This window comes from Ochotona curzoniae, unplaced genomic scaffold (assembly GCF_017591425.1).
Source record: "Ochotona curzoniae isolate NIBS_2020 unplaced genomic scaffold, NIBS_Ocur_1.0 contig_1274, whole genome shotgun sequence".
NCBI lineage: Eukaryota > Metazoa > Chordata > Mammalia > Lagomorpha > Ochotonidae > Ochotona > Ochotona curzoniae.
In genome coordinates this window covers 9471523-9493655 of record NW_024465023.1, presented here as the reverse complement: position 1 = coordinate 9493655, position 22133 = coordinate 9471523, and the positions used below count along the sequence as shown (strand labels likewise).

The window sequence follows — 22133 nt, the reverse complement described above, 5'->3', positions numbered from 1 at the left end:
CCGGGGCCCTCTAAGGCCCCGCGCTTCCGAGCTCCGCGCAAACTCTGGCTTCTCTAGTACAACCGGAGGTGGTTTTTTCTTCCGTTGCCCCGTGGCTTCAGCTCATCTCCAACAGGAAAAAGGAGGCTTCCGCCCGGCACAGGGGGTGAGCTGGAGCCCCGTGCCCCCAAGTTCCTGGACAGCATTTGAAGGCGGGTGCTCCCCTAACCCTCAACTTCGGGGCTCTCCTAAGGGGTGTCTGTGGAGCCTGTGGGCCCGGGGTGGCATTTCAAGGTGTCTGCTTTTGAGGGGACGTTTCTGAAATAGCGTTCGGGAAAGTCCCGGGTGGGAGTGGGAGCGAGTCTGCGTGCGGTCGGTGCTTTATGCAGGTAGTTGGGGGAGGGCGGCGGTTGGGGAGCCCCTCGGGGTCCGCGGCTGGCTCCCTCGGTCCGCGCAGCCTTGGGACCGTCGCCCAAGGGCAGACGGCAGGCTCGAGGTTCCTAGAGTTCGAGGTGGGATGTGGGCCGGGTTTGCTGGCTTTTCGGGACGGGCTGTGGTGACAGCGAGAGATGGACGGGACTAAGGCGGCGTTGTGGTGCCGAGGGTGGGCGCCTCAGGGCTTTGTGACTCTCTGGAGGAGTCCTCGTGCCGGGCCACTCGAGATTGGGAGTCTGGACACGCCGGGGCTCACGGCCCGGGAGGAGGACCCCTCCCGTTGGCGCTGCGAAACGAACAGCCTGTCAGGCTCTCGGTGAGGGGACGTCACAGCGGCGGGCCTCCTCCGGCCGCGGCTGGCTCTGTTATTCATGAGGAGGCGGAGCTGCGCTCGGAAAGCCAGGGCTTCCCTCGAGACTGATGCCCCGGACGCCGGGGCTGGAAATCATTGAAAAGGGGCTGGGTCCGCGTGCTTGAAGGGGTGTTTTGATTTTGCACGGGAAGCTGTCGTGTACTGATTGTTCGTGAGGTGAGCAGCGCCTCAAGTTCCCTATGGATTGGTGCATAATTCATGAGGGGAGTGGCTCCGTGCTCCCCCTCCCGCCCCGGCTCCATCCCTGCTCCGTCGGTGCGTAGCTTGCAGGCTGCAGGGTTTCAGTGGTGCATCTGGAGGCTGCACGACGCCGTGTGCATTGAACAGTCTAGAAGGCTCTGTCATACCAGGTTGCTGACGGAGGCTAGGAACTCAAATCCGTCCTCGCCCGTGGTGTGATGTTTGGTAAATCTGTGAGCCTTAAAAAAAAAAGGCCTCAGAATAATGACTAGCTTACACTCGTGGAGCCACTTTATTAGCCTAGTTAATCTCCACAACAAGCCTCGCAGCTAGGTTATTATTATCCCACTTCACAGATGAGAAAACTAGGGCACGGGAAGACACATTTGTCTAATGTTTTTTTTTTTTTAAAGATGTATTTATTTTTATTGGAAAGTCAGATATACAGAGAGGCGAGACAGAGAGAAAGATCTTCTGTCCGATGATTCACTCCCCAAGTAACCGCAACGGCCGGTGCTGCGCCGATCCGGAGCAAGGAACCAGGAGCTCTTCCGGGTCTCCCACGCGGGTGCCGGGTCCCAAGGCTTTGGGCCGTCCTCGACTGCTTTCCCAGGTCACAGGCAGGGAGCTGGATGGGAAGTGGAGTGGCCGGGATTAGAACCGGCACCCATATGGAATCCCGGCGCGTTCTAGGCGAGGACTTTAGCCGCTAGGCCACGCCGCCGGGCCCAACATTTGTCTAATGTTACATGGTCTGTGAGTGGCTAAGTCAGGATTAAAACTCCAATGATTCTACTTCCGGCGTCCGTGATCTTAGCAACGGAACCGTCATAATGGGTCCCCCACCCTATATAAGAGCGCTTCTCCCAGTGCTAGCCCCATACCGCTCAAGTATGTATCAAGCACCATTTTGAACTTTCTACATAGTTACTGATTGAAAAATCTGTGACAAGGTAAGTTACCGCTATCATCCCCTCTTCTAGCCGGGGGAACAGCAGCCCCCACTGACGATTCCTCTAGTAGCTGGGTATATATAGTTACGCATAACCGATTTTGTGCTTATTTAAACTTTTGGCCTGTTGTGTTTCTGTTTCTTAAGAAATTCAACAGAGCGTCGAGTCACCACTGTTCCTACTCGTTGGTTTTCATAAGCTCACATTTCATCTGTATGAGGTGGATTATTATTCCGATCTTAACGGTTCTGGAAACTGAGGAACCTGCCAAAGGCATATGTGTTTGCATTCGGATGCATTAAAGCAGCACTAGCTCCTAAGCACTTAGTTGGGAGGTGCTGCGGAGACATGGGGGATGGAGGAAGGGTCTACACTCCCCCTGGGGGCTCACGAACGGGAAGGCGTGGTTCTGTCACTTTCCATAGACTACCGTGATCCCTATTTGCTAGGCGGCGCCGTCTCGAGTGTTTCTGCTCAGCCAGCGTCATGCATAAGTCATGAAGTGGGTGGAACCTTTCTTGACCTCTCTGAATCTCTAGCTTGAGCTACTGCGGCAGTATTCATTATTCAGGAGCACAGGGAGTTAGTGCTCCCTGCGGTAGCCCAATTTAGATGCGGCAATTGGCAGGCCCGCCCCTTTTGTTCCAGCCCACTGGCCTTTCATGCATTATGCATGACTAAGAAGTAGCCTTGGTCTCCTTGGCTTCCGGGCTGCTGCAGGATCGTGCATTATTCATGAGCAGTGGGGCTGTGACTTCCTTGTTTTAACGGCTTTCTGGCTTCTGGGTGTTAGTCGGCCAGTCACTCGGCTTCATATTGCACTCATGATCGAAAGCATGGCCTTGAGGTCCTGTCTGGGTTTCTGTTGCAGCTTGATGGCAGCACTTAAATCATCCTTCGTGTTCTGTAGGGCGTGGCCTACTTACCTGTTTCCCTAACGATCGCTACAGTAGCCACCAGGGGGAGCCATTTACTTTCTTACAGAATGGGTAATAACCTGCTTCGGAGCACTATACATGATTCATGAATGGGCGCGGCCCTCTTGCATCCGGGTTTCTGGGGGAGGAACCCAAGGTTTTGTTCCGGCCTTGGGCTCAGCAGCCGCCATCTTGTGTCGGCGACTGAGGTGAAGGAGGTAGCAGTGAAGAACAGAACCACTACGGCCAGGGGAGGAGGCGGCGGCGGCGGCGATTCTAGGCGGCCGAGGCGGTGGGGAGAAGGAGGAGGGTGGCGGCCGGGCTTGGCTTCGGCTCCTTGAGGAGTTGGCGGCGGCGCGACCCGGGGAACCGGCATTGGTAAAAAACAGCCTATCTCAGTGCAGGGGCAAGGGTTTGGGAAGGCATTAGAGCGGCATGAACCAGCACTGGGCTAGGCTGACGTCGGCGCGAGCCATGATGACTTTGGGCACTGAGGGTCGGGCTGGATGTGGTGGGATGTGTGAGGGAGGTGCCGATTATGCGGTGGGGAGTTAATTTTCGGGCTAGGACCACCTTACTCCCTTGGGCTTCCAGATCTAATCAACTCCGGGATCTGCATTTAGAGACTAGCGTCCAAGATCGGTAGTCAGGGACCCATCCCTGTCTCGATCCCTGCATTTCAGATCACAATTGCTGTACCTCCCTCATTCCCAAGGGAAACGCTGTGCTCAGCCTTGCTGTTCCGAGCCCCATGCTGTGGCATGCATTAAGGATCTTTTCCCCCCAAATCTCCCTTGCCGTGCCTGCTAGCGCTTCAGTGTTGCCGCCTTGGCTTGGGAGGGGCAAACTTAGCGATCAAGACCATACGGTCTGCATTTTTGAGAACCTTCTCTTAAGCATGTTCTTTCTGCACCTCTACCCCCCCAGCCTCAGACTCCGGGCTTGCATCCTCTGAAAGGCTGTTTGCTCCCAGCCTTCCTGTCAGAGACCCTCTCCCACGTCTCCCAGTGTTAGCATCCTCCATTGGGTCCGTGTCCGTGCCCCTCCCCCCACCCCTGCCGTTTCCCCCGCCGCTTCCCCAGCGTTCCTGTTTGCAAGCTCCTGTCTGCATCCATCTTTAGACTCCTTCCATTCCTAGAGTAAACCCTTAGAGGCTTTCTCCGATTGTAGGGGGTCTTCCTCCCCCTCAAGTCCCCACCTCCCCAGGTCTCAGCACCTTCCCCAGTAGTCTCTCTCCCCTCCCTCCACCCCCAGCAGGTATTCCCAGGGGCTAGACATGGGGGGGGGGGAGGAGGAGTGACAGACCGAGGGAGATACCTAATCCTCCAGCAAAGATGTCCCGTGGCCATCTGCTCTTGAATAGCCGGGAGTGGGCTCCTGGCTCTCCCTCCTCCCTCCCCTTCCCCGAGGACTCAGCTTGCTAGCTCAGCCCCGAACTGTGCATTACTTTCAGCTGTTCTTTCTCCAGCCGAAGGCTGCAGCTTCTTCTGTTAGAGGCTTTGCAAGGCTTGGCCGTTTGGCTTCGTAGGACCCTAAATGTCAGCTGGCAGAGGTCTGCTTTCTACCCCTCTCCCCCGCCCCGACCCTGCTAGGCTCCCCTTGAGTAGCAAAAAAAAAAAAAAAACCAAAACCATTCTTGGCTTCTGCTGTCAGCTTGTGCAGAGTCCCCGTGGAGCCACGCAACGCCACGCTGACTCGTGTGGCTTTCTTCAGGTTGGCGCTCTGCACTCAGCTTCTCCCCAGTGCAAGCCGCGGTACCTAGCCCAGTGTGTGCTCTCAGAGACAACACGGGCAGGTCCTTGTGCCCCCTTGGGGCTCCTGCCTTTGAGACCTGTCCTCCGGGATCTCTCCCAGCAGCCACCTGCGCTGCCTCCTGGCGCTCCACGTCACGGGTACTTCTTCCACTGCTCAAGGATTTCTGCTGGGGAATAACCTCTCCCTGCAGGCCCCAGCAGCTGCTCCAGGTGCAGCAATCGCCCACCCAGTCTCTGTGATGGCTTCTGTGAGGTCCACCTGCTTCCCTCCTCCCTCCTTGTCGCAGCCTCTGGAAGCCTCCACCACACCTTCTGCAGCCCCTCTCCCCTCAAGATCCTTTTTCCAGAGACCCAGTTGGAGCCTGGCTTGCCCGATTCCCCCTCTCTCGTATTCCCAAGGACTTCCCCGGGAAATTTGACAGGCCCCTCTACCTTAGCACCTCTCCTGGTCCTGTGGCCCCGGAGACCTCCTTCAGACCTACTCATGGGACTCTTCCCCACCCCCGCCCCCAAGCACTGCTGCTTTGGGGATGCAGTAAGTGGGGCTTGAAGATTAGTTTGATACCGTCCCCCCACCCCCGCCCCCGTGGAGAAGTTTTGCAGGTTACTTTCAGTCCCAGTTGAAAGCTTTAGCAAGCAATTCCCAGGATATGTGTCATTACAGGAGAAGGCTGAGCAAATGGGGTAAAGGATTGATTTAGGGCTTTGTTTCCTCTTTGCATGTGGGGGGGGATCTTTGGCAGGTTTTTTTTTTTCAGGGAAGGGGGGGTTGTTTTGCTTGCTCCCAGAGCCCTTCTACCTGCCTTGCTTCAGACAGGGCTGGTCCAGACATTTAGCATTGGGATCTACTTTGGAACCATTTACCTCAAAGCTGCCACTCGTGGCAGCCCAAGGTAAAAAGTTGCAGCCGCCTCAGAGTTCCCTGGCCCCTCCTCCTGTCTCAGGGAGTGAGGAGATGATGTGTCGTAGCAGTGATGAAGCGAGATCACAAAATGAGTAACGCAGACTGTTGCAGGTGCCTCCGCGAGAGCTCGTGTCCCCAGGTCACTGAGTTCTGACCACAGATCGTGGCTTCTTGAAGCCTCCCGGCAACCCCTTAAAGGACAGTGCGTTTGTCCCAGCTGTTAGACACAGTGGGGCTCAGAGACAGTGAGCCCCTTCGCCAGATGAGAATGCCAGTAAGTGGTGTATGCGTTGCTTTTGTTTCTCTGCTAACTCACCAAGACTCTTCCTGCCCAGGTGGGTTCTTTAGCATTGCCAGTGGGCCACCCGGCAGGCTTAGAGGCTCTAGCCAGCCTTCGCCCTCCCCTCGTGTCCCTTAGCTCTTAGGGTGGGCTCTGTGCTGAGTCCCGACTCCATTCACCCAGGAGGCATTCGACAAACTCCCTACCAGTTAGCTGCATGACTGTGTGAGCGCATAGCGTGCCCTGAGCCTTGGTTGGCCCGTTTGTGGTGTGTGCGTGAGGTCATGGAGTTCACATTTACCATCAGGATCAGACCAAAGCCTTGTCCCTGTGAAGGCTTGCCAGGCAGGATGCTCCTGCTAGATGGTAGGAAGCTCTTGTCCCTGGGATGAGTGCAAGGGAAAGGCAGGTGGAATCTGAGGTCCACTTGATGGCAGGTGTCAGCAGGGACTCAGTGTATGAGGACGTGTATGACCTGGAGGCTCAGGTATAAGCAGGCAAAGGCCCCATGCTCCGAGGCAAAGGGGTCCTGGTCCTGCTCTCTGACATCTGGATTGAGTCACACACACACACACCCATACCCATCACTACCACTGCCAGATTGTTGTTCTGTATCCGGGAGCTGGCAAGGGACCTTCAGCAGGTTACCTGAGAGGATGAGGCTTAGTGCGGTGAGGGGTGAGGGCTCTGACCCCTGGCTCACCAGAGTGAAAACTGTTGCCATTAAACGCTGTTAACAGCAGGAGGTAGCCTGCCTGAGCCTCTCAGTCGGCAGATCCTGGTCTGATGTCCCAGCTTAGCCACACTCTGGGAATTTTGGTCAGGTCACCCAGCGTGTCTGGATGCATTCTGGTTTTCCCCCTGCCTTGTGAGCTGGGAGCTATTCATGGTATTCCCAACCCCGCAGGGAGGACCTTGGGACAGAGTGAGACTGTTCAAGCACTCACCAGTGGCCTTAGTCTGTTTCACGGGCTGCAAGTGTACACAAGAGGTTGAAACTTTGTGTTTTCTTGTTTTTTGTTTTTTAATCTGAGCCCTGGTTTTCCTCTCAAAGTTGGGATTGGGCCTTGTAAAACTCCCCAAGCCCCTCTGGGGAGTGGATTTTCCCTATGCACGGTGTCTCTTGACATCATGCCAGCCTGGTGGATGCCCAGGCCTCATTTTCCTCTTGCACCCTGCTCCTCTCTCTTCCCCTGCCATCCATGGGATTGAGAGAGAGGAGAATGGCTGCTTATTACTGTTTGCCTACCCCCCTGGGCCAGGCTCCATAGTCTGTGTTTTTTTTCTCAATCCCATGGGAAAGGTAAGTGGTATTCTTTCTGACACACACACATGCACACATCCCATTTTACAGATGAAGAAACTGAGGCCCATAGCTTCCAAGGAATAGCCGGCTCAAGATTTGCAGCAGGATCTCTGTCCCCTGAACCCACACCCCTTTCCTGACTTCTCCCCCAATCCGTTCTCGTTACTCCCGTCATCCCGCAGGATCGGAGGAGTCTCTGCGTCATTACGCTGAGCTGGGGAGAGGCAGCTGGCTCAGTGGTGAGCTGCGTGGATCTGCCAGCCACGCCACCTGGGTTCAGACGTCACCTCTGACGGCTGAGTGACCTTGGGCAAGTCACCTCACCCATCTGCCTGTCTCCTCTTGTGTAAAATGGGGGTACAGGTGTTTTGAAGTCTTCCCCGCCCCACCCCTGCTCGCCATTGGCATCATCAGACCAAACGGTGTGCCCATGTGCTCACATCTGCCCTCTTTCCCTCCAGATGTCCAGCTCGCCGCTGTCCAAGAAACGTCGCGTGTCCGGGCCTGATCCAAAGCCGGGTTCTAACTGCTCCCCTTCCCAATCCGTGTTGTCCCAAGTGCCCTCGGTGCCAACCAACGTGAGTGTCTGCCCTCTCCTGGGGGAAAGACTGGCAGGATGGCGCCACTGTTTGTGCCTGGCTGCTGCAGCCCTTCCTGACCCCCTGTTTCCTCTCCCTCCCCCCCAGGGAATGGCGAGGAACGGCAACGAAGCAGATATCGATGAGGGCCTTTACTCCCGGCAACTGTGAGTGGGGCCAGGGCTGGGCCCAGCAGGGTGGGCGGGAGGCTTGGTGGGCCCGCCGCTGACCTGGAGTGCCCCTTCACCTGGCAGGTATGTGTTGGGCCATGATGCAATGAAGCGGCTCCAGACATCCAGTGTACTAGTTTCAGGCCTGCGAGGCCTGGGTGTGGAGATTGCAAAGAACATCATCCTTGGTGGAGTCAAGGCTGTGACCCTCCATGACCAGGGCACTGCCCAGTGGGCTGACCTCTCCTCGCAGGTACCTCTTCCCAGCCCATTTCCCTCCTGCTGCAATAGCAGTGCCACAGGCTGCCCCAGCCGCTCACACCTGCCTCCCAACTTGATCCCTTTGCAGTTCTACCTGCGGGAGGAGGACATTGGGAAAAACCGTGCTGAGGTGTCACAGCCCCGCCTTGCCGAGCTCAACAGCTACGTGCCCGTCAGTGCCTACACTGGACCCCTTGTTGAGGATTTCCTCAGTGGCTTCCAGGTACAGCCTTCTCTGCCCTTTTCTTGGAGCCTGTCTTTGGGCTGCCGTACGTCATCACCACTTGCTTAGTGGCCTGACCCTGCATGCCAGGCTGCATGCTGTAGGAACCCAAAGGATGTGGGCAGGGTCAGATATCAATCGGACCCGGCCTTGGTGGAAAGAGGAAATGTGCATGTAGCTGGTATTGGGGGACCCCAGGGCCACTCTGCCCTGCATGGACCCTGGGCTCTTACTAATATGGTAAGAGCCTTAGTGTGTGGCTATTCATTTTCTTGTTTGTGGACTGAGCATGGAAGCCGTCCTCACCTCGCTGAGTTCTGGGGAAGGTTGAATAGCTGACACGTGCTATGAAGTATAGAGGTGTTGCTGAAAAAGTCCCATGATGCTTCGGGGTGACCCAGGGAGCCAGGGCAGGGCAGCTGAATCCTGATGGAGCAGTTGGTTCTGACCCTGCTGCCTCAGGATGGGCATATTGAGGCAGAGAGCAAAGTCTGAAAGAATGGGACTGAGCAGGCCTTGTCCTGGGAATCCGGAGCAGGTGGGTGTGGTAGGAGTGAGCTCAGACTCCGGCTGGAGCCAGTTTTACCCCGCCCGCCTCTCATGGGGCACCAGCAAGGCAAGGTTGTGGGCAGGCAGCAGTAGGTGTTTGTCAAACAAAATGAGTCAGCTGTTCTCCACACTCCATCCTCCTGGCTGCCTCTTCACCTTCCCCAGCCTTGTCTCGGGATTTGGGTTTCTCATTGCCAGGGCTCATCCTTGGGGAGTCTGACACACAGTATAGTCAGCATGTTGTGTTTGTAAGAGGACTGAAGCAGCGGAAAGTCTGGACAGCTTGACCTTGAGGCTGGCCCTTAGCCCTCCATTGTCCCCTTTCCACCCCCTAGGCTTTCCCCCATCCCAGGCCCCAAGCTTTAGTCTGAACCTCCCCATCTTGGCAGGTGGTTGTCCTCACTAACAGCCCCCTGGAGGACCAGTTGCGTGTGGGCGAGTTCTGTCACAGTCGTGGCATCAAGCTGGTAGTAGCAGACACAAGAGGCCTGTTTGGGTGAGTGCCACACCCGCCTGCCGCCTTTGTCCTTCACCTTTTCCAGGCCTAGGCCAAGATTCCCCCCACCCTGGCTCTCTGTGCCCTTGTCCCTCCCCTAGCCACCTGGGTTTTGGATTCTTTGCACTGCTGTGTCCCCCACGTGGCCTGAGTGCCAACCGATTCCTGCAGTAACTACAGCGGTGACGGACTGAGTTTGCTCAGCAAGTACTCACTGCATGTGGAGGGATACGTGGGTCCTATGGGCGGGGGAGCTGTGGGCCTGAGCCCCCGTTTTGCTCTATAGGCAACTCTTCTGTGACTTCGGAGAAGAGATGATCCTCACGGATTCCAATGGGGAACAGCCGCTTAGTGCCATGGTCTCTATGATCACCAAGGTGAGGAAATCAGGCTCTGGGGTTCCTGGCAGGGCAGCTGGGCAGTGGCTGCTCCACTTCTCTGCTCCTGGTACCCCGAGCCCACCTCTGAGGCCTACTTCTCCTTTAACTAGGACAACCCTGGTGTGGTTACCTGCCTGGATGAGGCCCGACACGGGTTTGAAAGTGGTGACTTTGTCTCCTTTTCGGAAGTACAGGGCATGACTGAGCTCAATGGAAATCAACTCATAGAGATCAAAGTCCTGGGTGAGCTGAGGCCATGGGGGAGCCATGGGGGAGTGAGCAGCTAGGCTCCTGGGCACTGGCCAGTGGGTCAAAGAGTGGGGAGGTGTGTGCCTGGGTTTCCAGGGAAGGGGGACACACACACACACATCCTGGGTGTGTGGGACCACCCACAGACAAAATTACCCAGTGTGGGCAGAGCTGATGTGGGGTGGGAGGGCTACTGTTAGCCTCAAAGCCTTTCTTAGGGGTGCTGGGTTCCTGGGAAGCTGAGCAATGGGGGACAAGGTCTCTGGCATATGACCAGGGCAGATTAGGAGCCGTCTGCATTTGAGCTGATTGGGTTAGGAAGCAGAGATGCAGGCTGACGTGGGATGTGAGTTGCATACGGGACAGATGAGATACTTTCTGATTCCCCTGTGGAACCCTGGATGGCAGAGATGGTTCTTGGGGTCTGAGCTGGGGAAAAACAAGTTGTATTTCTTAGCTTGCAGTTGTGGTAGGCTTTTAGGGAGGATGGGTAAGACTGACGGCTTCCCCATCTACCCCAGGTCCTTATACCTTTAGTATCTGCGACACCTCCAACTTTTCTGATTATATACGTGGAGGCATCGTCAGTCAAGTCAAAGTACCCAAGAAGATTGGCTTTGTGAGTGTGTTGCAGGGTGCTGGCTCGCTGCAGTTTCCCCTCTTGTGTCCCTCTCTTCTGGGTCTGATGCCCTGTCTGTCTCCAATCCCACCCCAGAAATCCCTGGCGGCTTCGCTGGCAGAGCCTGACTTTGTGGTGACGGATTTCGCCAAGTTCGCTCGCCCTGCCCAGCTCCACATTGGCTTCCAAGCCCTGCACAAGTTTTGTGCTCAGCATGGCCGACCACCCCGGCCCCGCAACGAGGTGGGTACAGGTTGGGGTGGAACCATGGCTTTAGCCTTTTAGCTCTCTCCTCTTCTCCTGGTGGTCTGACTATGACCTCTCTGTGAATTTTTTTAAATTAATTAATTAATTTTTGCAGGAGGATGCAGCACAGCTGGTGTCCCTGGCACAGGCTGTGAACGCTAAAGCTTCGTCGGCCGTGCAGCAGGATAACCTGGATACAGACCTTATCCGGAATCTGGCATATGTGGCAGCTGGGGATCTGGCACCCATCAATGCCTTCATTGGGGGCCTGGCTGCCCAGGAAGTCATGAAGGTGAGCCTGCGTGGGGAGGGAGAGGGTTGAGTGTGGACCAGGTGTTTTCCCTGGCACCACCACCTGTCCACCTGAGTGAGGCCCTAGCTAATGTCTGGTCACCTCCCCTCTCCTTCCCCATCCCCAGGCCTGCTCAGGGAAGTTTACACCCATCATGCAGTGGCTGTACTTTGATGCCCTTGAGTGTCTCCCTGAGGACAAAGAGGCCCTCACAGAGGATATGTGCCTCCCGGTAAGTGAGGAGGGCCTGTGGGGAAAGCGTCACTGGGGTCAGCTCAACGGGAGGTGGTCCCTCTCTGAACCACCACCCTTCATATTCTGCAGCGCCAAAACCGCTATGATGGACAGGTGGCTGTATTTGGGTCAGACCTGCAAGAGAAGCTGGGCAGGCAGAAGTACTTCCTGGTGAGTGAGCCCCTTGGACACTTGCTGCTTATGCGTCCCCTGGCCTCAGGCCAGCCCTGCTGGAGCCACCTCCTGTATCTCAGCAAGGAGGGCCTTTTTGTTCTTAGACCCACCTCACATCACTTTAAAGGAGAGGCTCATGTGTCTCTGTTCGCCTATCTGCTGCCTCCTTCCTCAAATGACTGTGGGTCTTGGGACTTAAAGATGTGGCACTAGAACCTCTTTCCCCTTCCCGCTGGCTCCAGGGGCAGTGAGGAGTGATGGGTGGTTTTGCTCCAACCTTCTATCACGCTGACTGGCTTGGCTGTCTCTTCTTGGCTCTTTCTCAGGTGGGTGCAGGGGCCATTGGCTGTGAGCTGCTCAAGAACTTTGCCATGATTGGCCTGGGCTGTGGGGAGAATGGAGAAATAATTGTCACAGACATGGACACCATTGAGAAATCGAATCTGAATCGACAGTTTCTGTTTCGGCCCTGGGACGTCACGGTGAGCACCATATGAACCAGGGTGGGGTTTTGTCATTTCTTTCTTTTGGCTCTACTTCCCCTCAGTTTCTCTTGCCATTCATTCAAGAAACTTCTGCCCTTCTGTTCTCCTTGACCTTTTCTCAGTGCTGGTTGTGGCAATGTGTTCAGGCCCTCCAAGACAGCTCTAAGTTTGAGTCACTAAAATTCACAGAACTCAGCATGTAATTGTATACAGACTGTAATTTGTTTTAGAAAAAGATTACTTATTTGGAAGGTGGAGTTAGAGAGAGGTCTTACATACACTGGTTCGCTCTCCAGATGGCTGCAATGGCTTGGGGCAGGGCCAGACTGAAGCCAAGAGCCTGCAACTCCAACTCCATCCACCCTAGATCTCCCATGTGGATGAGAGGTGCCCAAGCACTTGGATTGTTGTCTTCTGCTGCTTTCCCAGGTGCATTAGCAGAGAGCTGGATCGGAAGTAGAATGGCCAGGGCTTGAACCAGTGCTCCTATGGGATGCCAGTGTCACATATAGTGGCTTAACTTGCTATACCATGATAGCAGTCCCAAGGCTATTTATAGTGAATGGATACATACCAGTCCGCTATGGGAAGGGGTTCATGGAGTGAAGTCAGGTTCACTCTCCTAAGAAAGAGTCCTCTGCCAGCAGAGTTGCACAGGAGGACATGCTTAATTTTTTCCAGGAAGTGGTGTTAGGCGTTCGGCATGGGAGCCAGGAAAGGGTTCTGAACAAAGAGGGGCTTTGCAAAGATCCTGCTTGTCTGTGCGCCGTCATTCTAGTTTTTGTGATAGGATTTCTACTCCAACCCTGGGTGCGGTTAGTGGAAAGAACAATAGCTGTTGAGTAGAAAAAGAAGCAGTGTACACATCTGTTTTCCCTCTTTGCTGAATCGCAGCCCCATGTGCCACAGCCCCAGGTACATGGCCCTGTCACGGAGCTGTCTCTGGCTAAACCAGGGAGCTTCCTGAACTCGGTCTGATCTTCCCTAGCATGAGGAAACCAGTCCTCAGGAGGCCAGCTCTCTATAGACGTTTGTAGGGTGAAGGAACCAATAACTGAGTTCTGTTCCCCTATCTCTACCCGGGCCCCCCACTAGAAATTAAAGTCTGACACGGCTGCTGCAGCTGTGCATCAGATGAACCCACACATCCGGGTGATAAGCCACCAGAACCGTGTGGGTCCTGACACTGAACGCATCTATGACGACGATTTCTTCCAAACTCTGGATGGTGTGGCCAATGCCCTGGACAACGTGGATGCCCGTGAGTTGGGCGGTGGGTGAGGAGGTTGAGGACAAAACTGGGGTGTGTGTCTGTGTGCGTGTGTGTGCTAGGGAATTCTTATTATCTCTACCTATCTTACCTTTCTTTCCTGATACTGCTTTACCTGGCTCTCATGTTGTTGTCATTCCCTACCTCTCCCACAGGCATGTACATGGACCGCCGCTGTGTGTACTACCGGAAGCCGCTGCTTGAATCAGGCACCCTGGGCACCAAGGGCAATGTCCAGGTGGTGATCCCCTTCCTGACAGAGTCCTACAGCTCCAGCCAAGACCCACCTGAGAAGTCCATCCCCATCTGTACCCTGAAGAACTTCCCTAATGCCATTGAGCACACTCTGCAGGTGCGCAGCTGCGAGAGGAAGGGGACTAGGGGCAGCACCCGGATTGCCTCCCTGCCACAGTGCCTGGAGCACCCGCGTGGTGCATGCCCGAGTTTAAGCGGTGCTTTTCTTCAGACCGCCGCCACCTCGCCTCCACCCAGCTGCATGCACCACTTTTGGGGATGATTCATTATTCACTTTCATTTGTGATTTTTTTTTTCCCCCCTCTGGTTGCAGACAAGTGTGAGGAGTACAACAATGAATACCCAAGTTTAGCTGTGGTCAGGGATTTGCCATATTGTTGGCTTATATTCGTACTTTTGTTGATGTTGTCTCTCCTTTCCATTGGGGTGTGTCATGGCCATCTCAACACTTGACTCCCTGCTGCCTTTGTGTGCCTCTGCAAAAGGAAGATTTGTTCCTATGGAGCAGCTTGGCACTGTGACCTCTGGGGCCAGCTCATTGTTATATCAAGGAGGTCCCACAGCATTCCTGGCTTCTGCCCACTAGATGCATGCAGCAATGCCATAGTCTCTTGTTTGAAACAACTGAAAATGTCCCCAGGCAGGTGCCAAACATCTATTGGGAGGGAGGTGGTACAAATCATTCCCAATAGAGAACTGGTGTGTAACCAAAACAACCATACATTCATGCTGAACAAAATGTACCAGTCATTTCTCTTTTTAAAAAATTTATTTATTTCTATTGGAAAGACAGAATTACCCAGAATTGTCCATGTACTGGTTCATTCCGCAAATGGCTGCAGTGGCCAGAGCTGGACCAATCCAAAGCCAGGAACTTCCTCTGGGTCTTGCAGAGGCCCAAGGCTTTGGGCCGTCCTCGACTGCTTTCCCAGGCCACAAGCAGGGAGCTGGAAGGGAAGTGGGGCAGCCAGGACACAATTGGTACACATATAGGATGCAGTCCAGAGTCACAGAGAGAGAGGAGATACAGAAAGCTCTAACATCCACTGGTTTACTCCCTAAATGGCTACAATGGCCAGAACTGAGCCAGTCCAAAACTGGGATCTAGGAGCTTCTTCTGGCTGCCCCCATGGGTGCAGAGTCCCAAGGCCTTGGGCCATCCTCTGTTATTTTCCCAAGCCATCGGCAGGTGGAGGATTAGCCTAAAAAGTCACTGTGCCAGTGCCTCCACTTTTATTACCATCTTTTCTAGCAATTTGTCTTAAGACTCAGTCCATATTCCGCTGCATTTGGTCAAAATGAGTTAACAGTTGGCCTCTTAGGGTGACTGTGTGTGTGTGTGTGTGTGTGTGTGTAAAATGTGCATATGTGCTGGACAGTGTACATATCATTTAGCTAAAGCTTTACAAAGTAAGGTCTTAGGCGACCAAGACCTGATCCACAAAACAGAACCTAACCAAGCCGGCTTGGCATATTGAGGCAGTAAATAGGTTAAGCCATAGCTTGAGTACCTGCATACCCTAAGGAAGTGCCCGAGAGTGAATCCCTCCTCCACTTCCAATCCAGCTTCCTGTTGATGTGCCTGGGAGGCATCTGATGATGGTTCCTGCCACCTACACGGTTACCCAGATGGGTTTTCTTGATTTGGCCTGGCCCAGTTATCATTGGGACTTAGGGACTATGCCAACGTATGAGATATTTGTCTGTTCCTTTTAAATATCATTTTAATTAAAAAGAAATAGAACCCAAGAATTATTAGCTACTGACAGAATGATTCGTAGTGCAATGTTTGAGGCCAGTTTATTAAGAATGTTTAGGTAGTAGTATAGTATGAGAGTGGGAAGCAGTTGGGGAGGGGAAGGAAGAACCTATTCTATCTGGAAGCTTCCTTTGTGACCCTGTGGTTCTAGGGTGGCTGTGTGTGTGTGCAGCCACCACAGTCTCACTAGGCTGTATGGGACTTGAAATTCTTTGTACCTCCTATTCCTCCTCTGTCAAATTAGATCTGGAGCTAACAATAACATTTACCTCACAGGGTTATTGTAAAGGTTGCATTTACTGTTTAGGCTGGCATTGTTGTAACTCACTGTTACATATGTACTGTCAAAGATGGAAACAGAGCTGGGGGTGTTAGATGTCCTAAAGTCACAAAATGAAGTCCTGTATGGCAGAGCTGGAATTTGCACCTGGATCTCTACTGTCCAGACCTGTATACTCCAGACCAGCTCGCTGATGACGGCATTGACCCTCTTGGAAATTCTCAAGGACAGAGGCTCTGGCATGTGTTCTGTTGAAACTGCAGGGCCTGGATAGGGATCATTTGTGGTTTATGTTTGAATTTTTTTTTCATTTTTTAAAAAGATTTGCTTATTGGAAAACATTTATTATTTATTTATTGGCAGAGAGAAAGATCTTGCATCACTAGTTCACTCTTCAAAAAGCCGCAGTGCCCAGAGCTAGGTCACTCCAAAGCCAGGAGCTTCTTCTGGGTCTCCCACAGGGGAACAGGGGTGCAGGGACTTGGGCCATCCTCTGCTGCCTTTCCAGGCTACCAACAGAAAGCTGGATGGGAAGTGGAGCAGCCAAGACACAAACCAGCACACATGTGGGATGCTGGCACTTGCAGGGAGAGGATTAACTTGCTGTACCATCGTGCTGGCCCTGAATTTTTTTTTTTTTAATTTATTTTGTAATACCTCTCTTCCAATGTGTGTTATCAAGGCATAATGTACCTAGAGTGAGGTACACAGAAATTAAGAGAAAATTTGGGGGCCAACATTGCAACATAATAAAGTATGCTGCCAGTTACAATGCCACAATCCCATGTGGATGTTGTTTCAGTCTGCTCTGTTTTCAATCCATTTCTCTGCTAATATACCTGGGAAAGCAGATGAAGATGGCCCAAGTGCTTGGGTGCTTGTACCCACGTGGGAGACTTGGATGAGGCTCCTGGCTTCAGCCTAACCCAACTCACCCCTGGCAGCCGTCTGGGGAATCAACCAGCAGATGAAGGGTCTCGCTCTTCCTTTCTTGTCAGTCTCTGTAACTGTTCCTTTCAAGTAACTACATCTTCCCCCCCACACACCCCCAAATAAATACATCTTTAAAAGGGTTCAACATTTTTGGAGCAGTGGTTTAGGGGCTCTTGTGCAGTTGGTTACTTTGTTACTGCACTGATTGCGTCTGAAACCCCAGGTTGTTACTTGTTAGCTTTCTTTTTCCTTTTTTTTTTTTTTTTCATCCCATTTTAATCTATGCTCTGTCTGCAGTGGGCTCGGGATGAATTTGAAGGCCTCTTCAAGCAGCCAGCAGAAAATGTCAACCAGTACCTCACGTGAGTCAATCAGATGCGTTCTCGCTGTCTTCCGGGGCCTGCCACCTCTGCCTTCAGTACCAACCATGCTTTTCCATCAAGGCAGCAAATGCTTGGGCTTCCTGCTGTTCAGTGGTCACAGCTAGCTTTCTATGGGGAAGGTTGGGTTTGTCCCAGAGTGTACTTCATTCCCCCCCTCACACCTTTTGCCCTCCCTTTGCTTCCTGATAGAGACCCCAAGTTTGTGGATCGGACATTGCGGCTGGCGGGTACTCAGCCATTGGAGGTGCTGGAGGCTGTGCAGCGGAGCCTGGTGCTGCAACGACCACAGAACTGGGCAGACTGTGTGACCTGGGCCTGCCACCATTGGCACACCCAGTACTCTAACAATATCCGGCAGCTGTTGCACAACTTCCCTCCCGACCAGGTATTGCCTGCTTGCTGGCTCCCTTTAGCAGACTGTATCCCCCCTGCAGACTCATGGGTCTGCCTGAGGCGTGGGAATCTCAGAAGAGCCTTTAAACCTGGCCTATTTTTTTCTCATTCCTGCTCCTTGGAGCCAGAGACTCCATGTCTGTTTCCCTTCCCTATGGAATGGTTTGGGTCATATGTGTCCAACTCCCAGTCAGCCCTGTAGGGTTTATGGGTAAGAATTAATAGAGTCAAGAGCACAGAAATCATTGTGGGTTCGAATCCTAGCTTCACCTGAGCTTGGACAAGTTGCACAACTTATGCCTACACTTCTGCTTGCTCATCTCTGAAGTAGAAAGAATAGGGGTTGGCTGTAATGATTAGCTGTTGGGTTAGTACAATGCCTGGTCAATCTCAAGAGTCCATTAAATTGACTGTGATAAAGTGGGGGGAGGGGCCAGGACCTGATAGTGGTCCCTGGTTTTGCCTAGCTTGGGAACTTCATCGATGGATCCCTGCAATTTAGGGCTTTGGTGACTGATGCCTCTTTCTAGTGCCCTGCCAGGGATAGTGTGGTGGGGCACATCCAGGGCCAAGGCAAGGAGTCTGGTTTGATAGAGAGGCCTCCACTCTCTGGTCTTGTTCCTCAAAAGTGTCTCTGTTGCTTAGCTCACAAGTTCGGGAGCGCCCTTCTGGTCTGGGCCTAAACGTTGTCCTCACCCACTCACCTTCGATGTTAGCAACGTAAGTCTACTCCCTGGGGGTCCCCTGGGTTCAGGTGGAGGGTGGATGTCTGGGAAGGTGGAGGTGGTTGCACACTGTGGATCTGCACCACTCACAGTCCCTCCCCCACTCCCCTGTCCTCCTCCTTCCCAGCCCCTGCACCTGGATTATGTGATGGCTGCTGCCAACCTGTTTGCCCAAACCTATGGGCTGGCAGGCTCTCAGGACCGAGCTGCCGTGGCCGTACTGCTGCAGTCTGTACAGGTCCCCGAATTTACTCCCAAGTCTGGAGTCAAGATCCACGTTTCTGACCAAGAGCTGCAGAGTGCCAATGCCTCTGTTGGTGAGGGTGCCTGGCTACTTGGCCAGGAGTCGCCGCCCATGTGTGTTCCGTCCTAGCCCATCTTCCCCCACCAGTCCTCTGCTCCTGGCTCTGTGACCACCCCTCCACCTGCCGGCTGACCCACACCTTGCTTCCTTCCAGCCTGCCCTCCTGTTTTACAGGAAGAAGGTCAATTGAGTGCAAATGAACCTCCCACCTTCTCCTACCCTGGCTGCCCTCAGGAGAAAGAGCTGTTTGTTTACTCTGGGTGGACCAGCCTTGGTTTAGTTCTGCTTTTCTTTCCTGATCTTTTCATCTAGGGGGTGTGATCCACCCTCAGGTCCTCTCCTCCCTCCTTATCTGCCTTACCTCCCTTTCCACGCCTCCTGCCCTTGGGTTTCCCACTCCTCCTGTCCTTGGGTTTCCCGGTGTGTGCCTTCAGCCTGTTATGGTAGTTTACTGGTTGCTGATCTACACACAAGGGTACCTTCAAAAGTACCCTGGAAAGTAAAATGAAAAGAGAAGCATATTTTGGTGTAAAAAGTTGTGAAATCCTACTTTTTCACATTAAGCGTTTTCACACCTGTAGCCCTTTAACTCCCCTACCTTGCCCTTTTCGTCCCCCATCCATTTCCATGCTCCCATCTTCCTATGGAAATGGCGAGTCCTTCATGTTCCTCTGTGTGTGTCTTCTGGTTTTTCTCTTTGTGTATTTTCTCTCACCTCTCATGCTCATGTATACTCTCATCCCCTTCCCCTTTTTGTACCTTCTCTGCCTCCCTCTCTGTATCCCTCCTGTGTGTGCACATCTATGTTTTCTTACAACTTACTTTCCATGGATCTTTTCCATCCCCTGCTTTCCTATGGTTAGTCTGCCGTGTCTTCCCAGATCTCTGTGCCCCCTGATGTTTACATTTCCCTCTTCATTGTCTTTAGAGATTCCTCTTAATGCCCTCTGCTTCTTTCTGACTTGCCCTAATTTGCACTCTTTTTCCCGCTCCACTTTTCCCCTTTGCCCCATCGACACCCTGTCACTCCTTTGCAAATCCTGTATTGCCTTTTTGCCTTGTGCCCCACCCTGGGCTCCAGTTTCCACCTGAGACCCTGTCCCGGAGCCGACAGGCTGATGGTGTCCCCTCTCTTCATGCAGATGATAGTCGTCTAGAGGAACTTAAGGCAACGTTGCCCAGTCCCGACAAGCTCCGTGGATTCAAGATGTACCCCATTGATTTTGAGAAGGTGCTGGGTGGGGGACCCTGGGAAGGGCAAATGGGTGAGCTGAGCACGGACAGGTGGGAGAAAACAAGTGTCTGAGGGTCTGGAGCCAGCCCCCAAGCCTTGGTGGAGATCAGGCCACAGGACCTGCCTCATGGCTCTCAATGAGTAGGTGTTCCGAGCTATGACTTTGTAAGCTAGGGGAATCTAAGCAGGATATTGTGCTAGAAAATACCCATGTTCCCAGGGGGAAACTAGGAAACCTTTTTCTCATTTTCTGTCTTCCCATTCACACCAGGATGATGATAGAAACTTTCATATGGATTTCATTGTGGCTGCTTCCAACCTCCGAGCCGAAAACTATGATATTCCCCCTGCAGACAGGCACAAGGTGAGGGGAATCTAGATCTGGTGTCCCCCACGCCCTGCTCAGGCTTGACATGCCCTCATTCAGGGCCTCGTGTTGACCCTGAGCCTCCTGCAGCTACATTACCTCCCACTTTCCTGGTCCCCTCCCATCCCACAGAGCAAACTGATTGCAGGGAAGATCATCCCAGCCATTGCCACGACCACAGCAGCTGTCGTTGGCCTTGTGTGTCTGGAGCTGTACAAGGTAGTACAGGGGCACCGACACCTCGAATCCTACAAGAATGGTTTCCTTAACTTGGCCCTGCCCTTTTTCGGTTTTTCTGAACCGCTGGCTGCACCACGTCACCAGGTATGGGCTTACGGCAGCAGCCGAGTTTCTGGGTGGGGTGTGTCTGTAGGGCTGGCTCTGGTTCACATCATATGCTGTCACCAGGTGACAGTTTCTGTTGATGCATACGTACTCCTTTTGTATGTGCCTTGTCATTCATTTACTGATCAGGTTGTTTGAGTATTTGACCTGTACTAAGCACCAGTGTGATTCTGCCCGTAAGGAACTCATTAAAAATGAGATGCTTGAATGTGCCCTGGGAGAATATTTATAACTGTACAGTAATAGTAGTCAATATCTATTGGATGCTTTGTATGTTGTTCACTTGGCTTGCTTCCTTTATTCTATCAAATATTTGTGCCGCACCTTCTCTGTGCAGATGGGTAATAAAAAGTTGATAGAGCAGAGTGAGTGAGTGAGAGCATCAGGCAGGTGGGAGATGAGAAGAAAACAAGATCGCAGTGGCTTGAGAGCCTCTTAGACCTAAGGGCTTCGGTGCTCAGAGTGTGAAGGAGACCAGGAGGATTAGAACAAGAGTTGGGATCTGCTGTAACATGCATGCCGAAGTGGGGAGTGGGAGCCACACAGGCGGCTGGGCCATCTCAGCCCCATTCCTACTGTAACCTTGTCCCACAGTACTATAACCAAGAATGGACACTGTGGGATCGCTTCGAGGTTCAGGGACTGCAACCCAATGGTGAGGAGATGACTCTCAAACAATTCCTTGACTATTTTAAGGTAAGGCCCCCTTCCTCACTCATCCGCATCTGGTGAGCTAGGTCTGCAGGTGACTGGCTGGCCTCTTCATTCCCATAACCCTGCTGTCACCTGTCTTATAACTCTTCCAGACAGAGCACAAATTGGAGATCACCATGCTGTCGCAGGGTGTATCCATGCTCTATTCCTTCTTCATGCCAGCGGCGAAGCTCAAGGAACGGTTGGACCAGCCGTGAGTTGGTTGCAGGGAATGCTAGGGAGGCTTTGTGTGTGTGGGTTGGGACATTTCAACTTGCGGCTATCTGTGTTTTGTCTCTCACCTCCTGTGCCCCTCACTGCCTGCCCACCCACCCACCCACCCCTGCTTCCTGTCCTGCCATCTGCCTCTCTGACCCCACTCCCTACCCCTCCTCAGGATGACAGAGATTGTAAGCCGCGTGTCAAAGCGAAAGCTGGGCCGCCATGTGAGAGCGCTGGTGCTTGAGCTGTGCTGTAACGACGAGAGCGGCGAGGACGTCGAAGTCCCCTATGTCCGATACACCATCCGCTAACCTTCGTCTGCTCTTTTAGGCCGGCCCGACAACCTGTTCCCGATCCCTTTCAACCCCGGGTTCCCAGTTGGCCTCCGGCAGTGGCCCACCTAGCCAGGCCTGGTGTTCCTTTGTCATCCCCTACCTATCCCGAACCCTTCTTGCCACTGCTTTTTACCTTGTTTGGAACCTGAATCCTAATAAAAAAAAAAATTAACCCATACGTGGCCTGCCCTGCTGGTTCCAGGGAGGACAGAGGTTTCATGGCGCTGAGTGATTCAGAGGGTCATCCAAAACACTGAGCTCTCCTTCTCCCGGTGCCAATTTCCTGGGGATTGCTACTTCTGCCAGCCCTTTCTGCTTAGGAGGAGGTGAAGGCACTGGGGAGGCTGGAGTGAGCAGGTCCCTGGGCCCACATGACGCTGATTCTTCAGTTGGGCACCTGTCCTGCCTCCTCTATACTCTGACTTCCTCCTCAGGGAGGAGAGCTGTGGGGACAAGGCTGCCAGGTGGACTGAGACCTTATGTCCTTGTGGATATCCATTCGTAGCAGGTCCTGGTTGCCGGCATTGGATATGCCTGTGATGCTGTTTAGTGTCCCTTCTTGGTGGGGGTGAGGTGGAGGGGAGGCTTCTGCTAACTC

At 53.3% G+C, this 22133-nt stretch overlaps 1 protein-coding gene across 7 annotated transcripts; it reads left to right on the top strand.

Annotated features, from left to right (window-relative positions):
* Positions 1 to 48: 48 nt before the first annotated feature.
* On the top strand, positions 49 to 21713 carry UBA1 (ubiquitin like modifier activating enzyme 1). 7 transcript variants are annotated; one of them, XM_040999397.1, is made up of 27 exons: positions 3057 to 3215; positions 7264 to 7391; positions 7543 to 7659; positions 7768 to 7826; positions 7914 to 8082; positions 8179 to 8313; positions 9252 to 9358; positions 9645 to 9735; positions 9849 to 9981; positions 10509 to 10606; positions 10703 to 10849; positions 10968 to 11144; positions 11272 to 11376; positions 11469 to 11549; positions 11879 to 12034; positions 13133 to 13298; positions 13463 to 13659; positions 16832 to 16896; positions 17107 to 17302; positions 17956 to 18030; positions 18163 to 18352; positions 19482 to 19570; positions 19845 to 19937; positions 20073 to 20264; positions 20880 to 20981; positions 21092 to 21192; positions 21376 to 21713. In XM_040999397.1, the coding sequence occupies exons 3-27, from the start codon at positions 7543 to 7545 to the stop codon at positions 21509 to 21511; spliced, it is 3177 nt and encodes a 1058-aa protein (XP_040855331.1). In that variant the 5' UTR covers positions 3057 to 3215; positions 7264 to 7391; the 3' UTR covers positions 21512 to 21713. The 7 variants fall into 7 exon arrangements, with proteins under 7 accessions (XP_040855333.1, XP_040855334.1, XP_040855331.1 ...); XM_040999396.1 differs by lacking the exon at positions 3057 to 3215 and adding an exon at positions 4972 to 5769; XM_040999399.1 differs by lacking the exons at positions 3057 to 3215; positions 7264 to 7391 and adding an exon at positions 49 to 145.
* Positions 21714 to 22133: the final 420 nt, after the last annotated feature.

What these genes read in the sequence shown, in the direction of transcription:
- UBA1 (XM_040999394.1), top strand. An exon ending in GGGCTGACCTCTCCTCGCAG is followed by an intron (nt 8,083 to 8,178) that starts GTACCTCTTCCC and finishes ATCCCTTTGCAG; the next exon opens with TTCTACCTGCGGGAGGAGGA. An exon ending in CCATTGAGCACACTCTGCAG is followed by an intron (nt 13,660 to 16,831) that starts GTGCGCAGCTGC and finishes CTCTGTCTGCAG; the next exon opens with TGGGCTCGGGATGAATTTGA.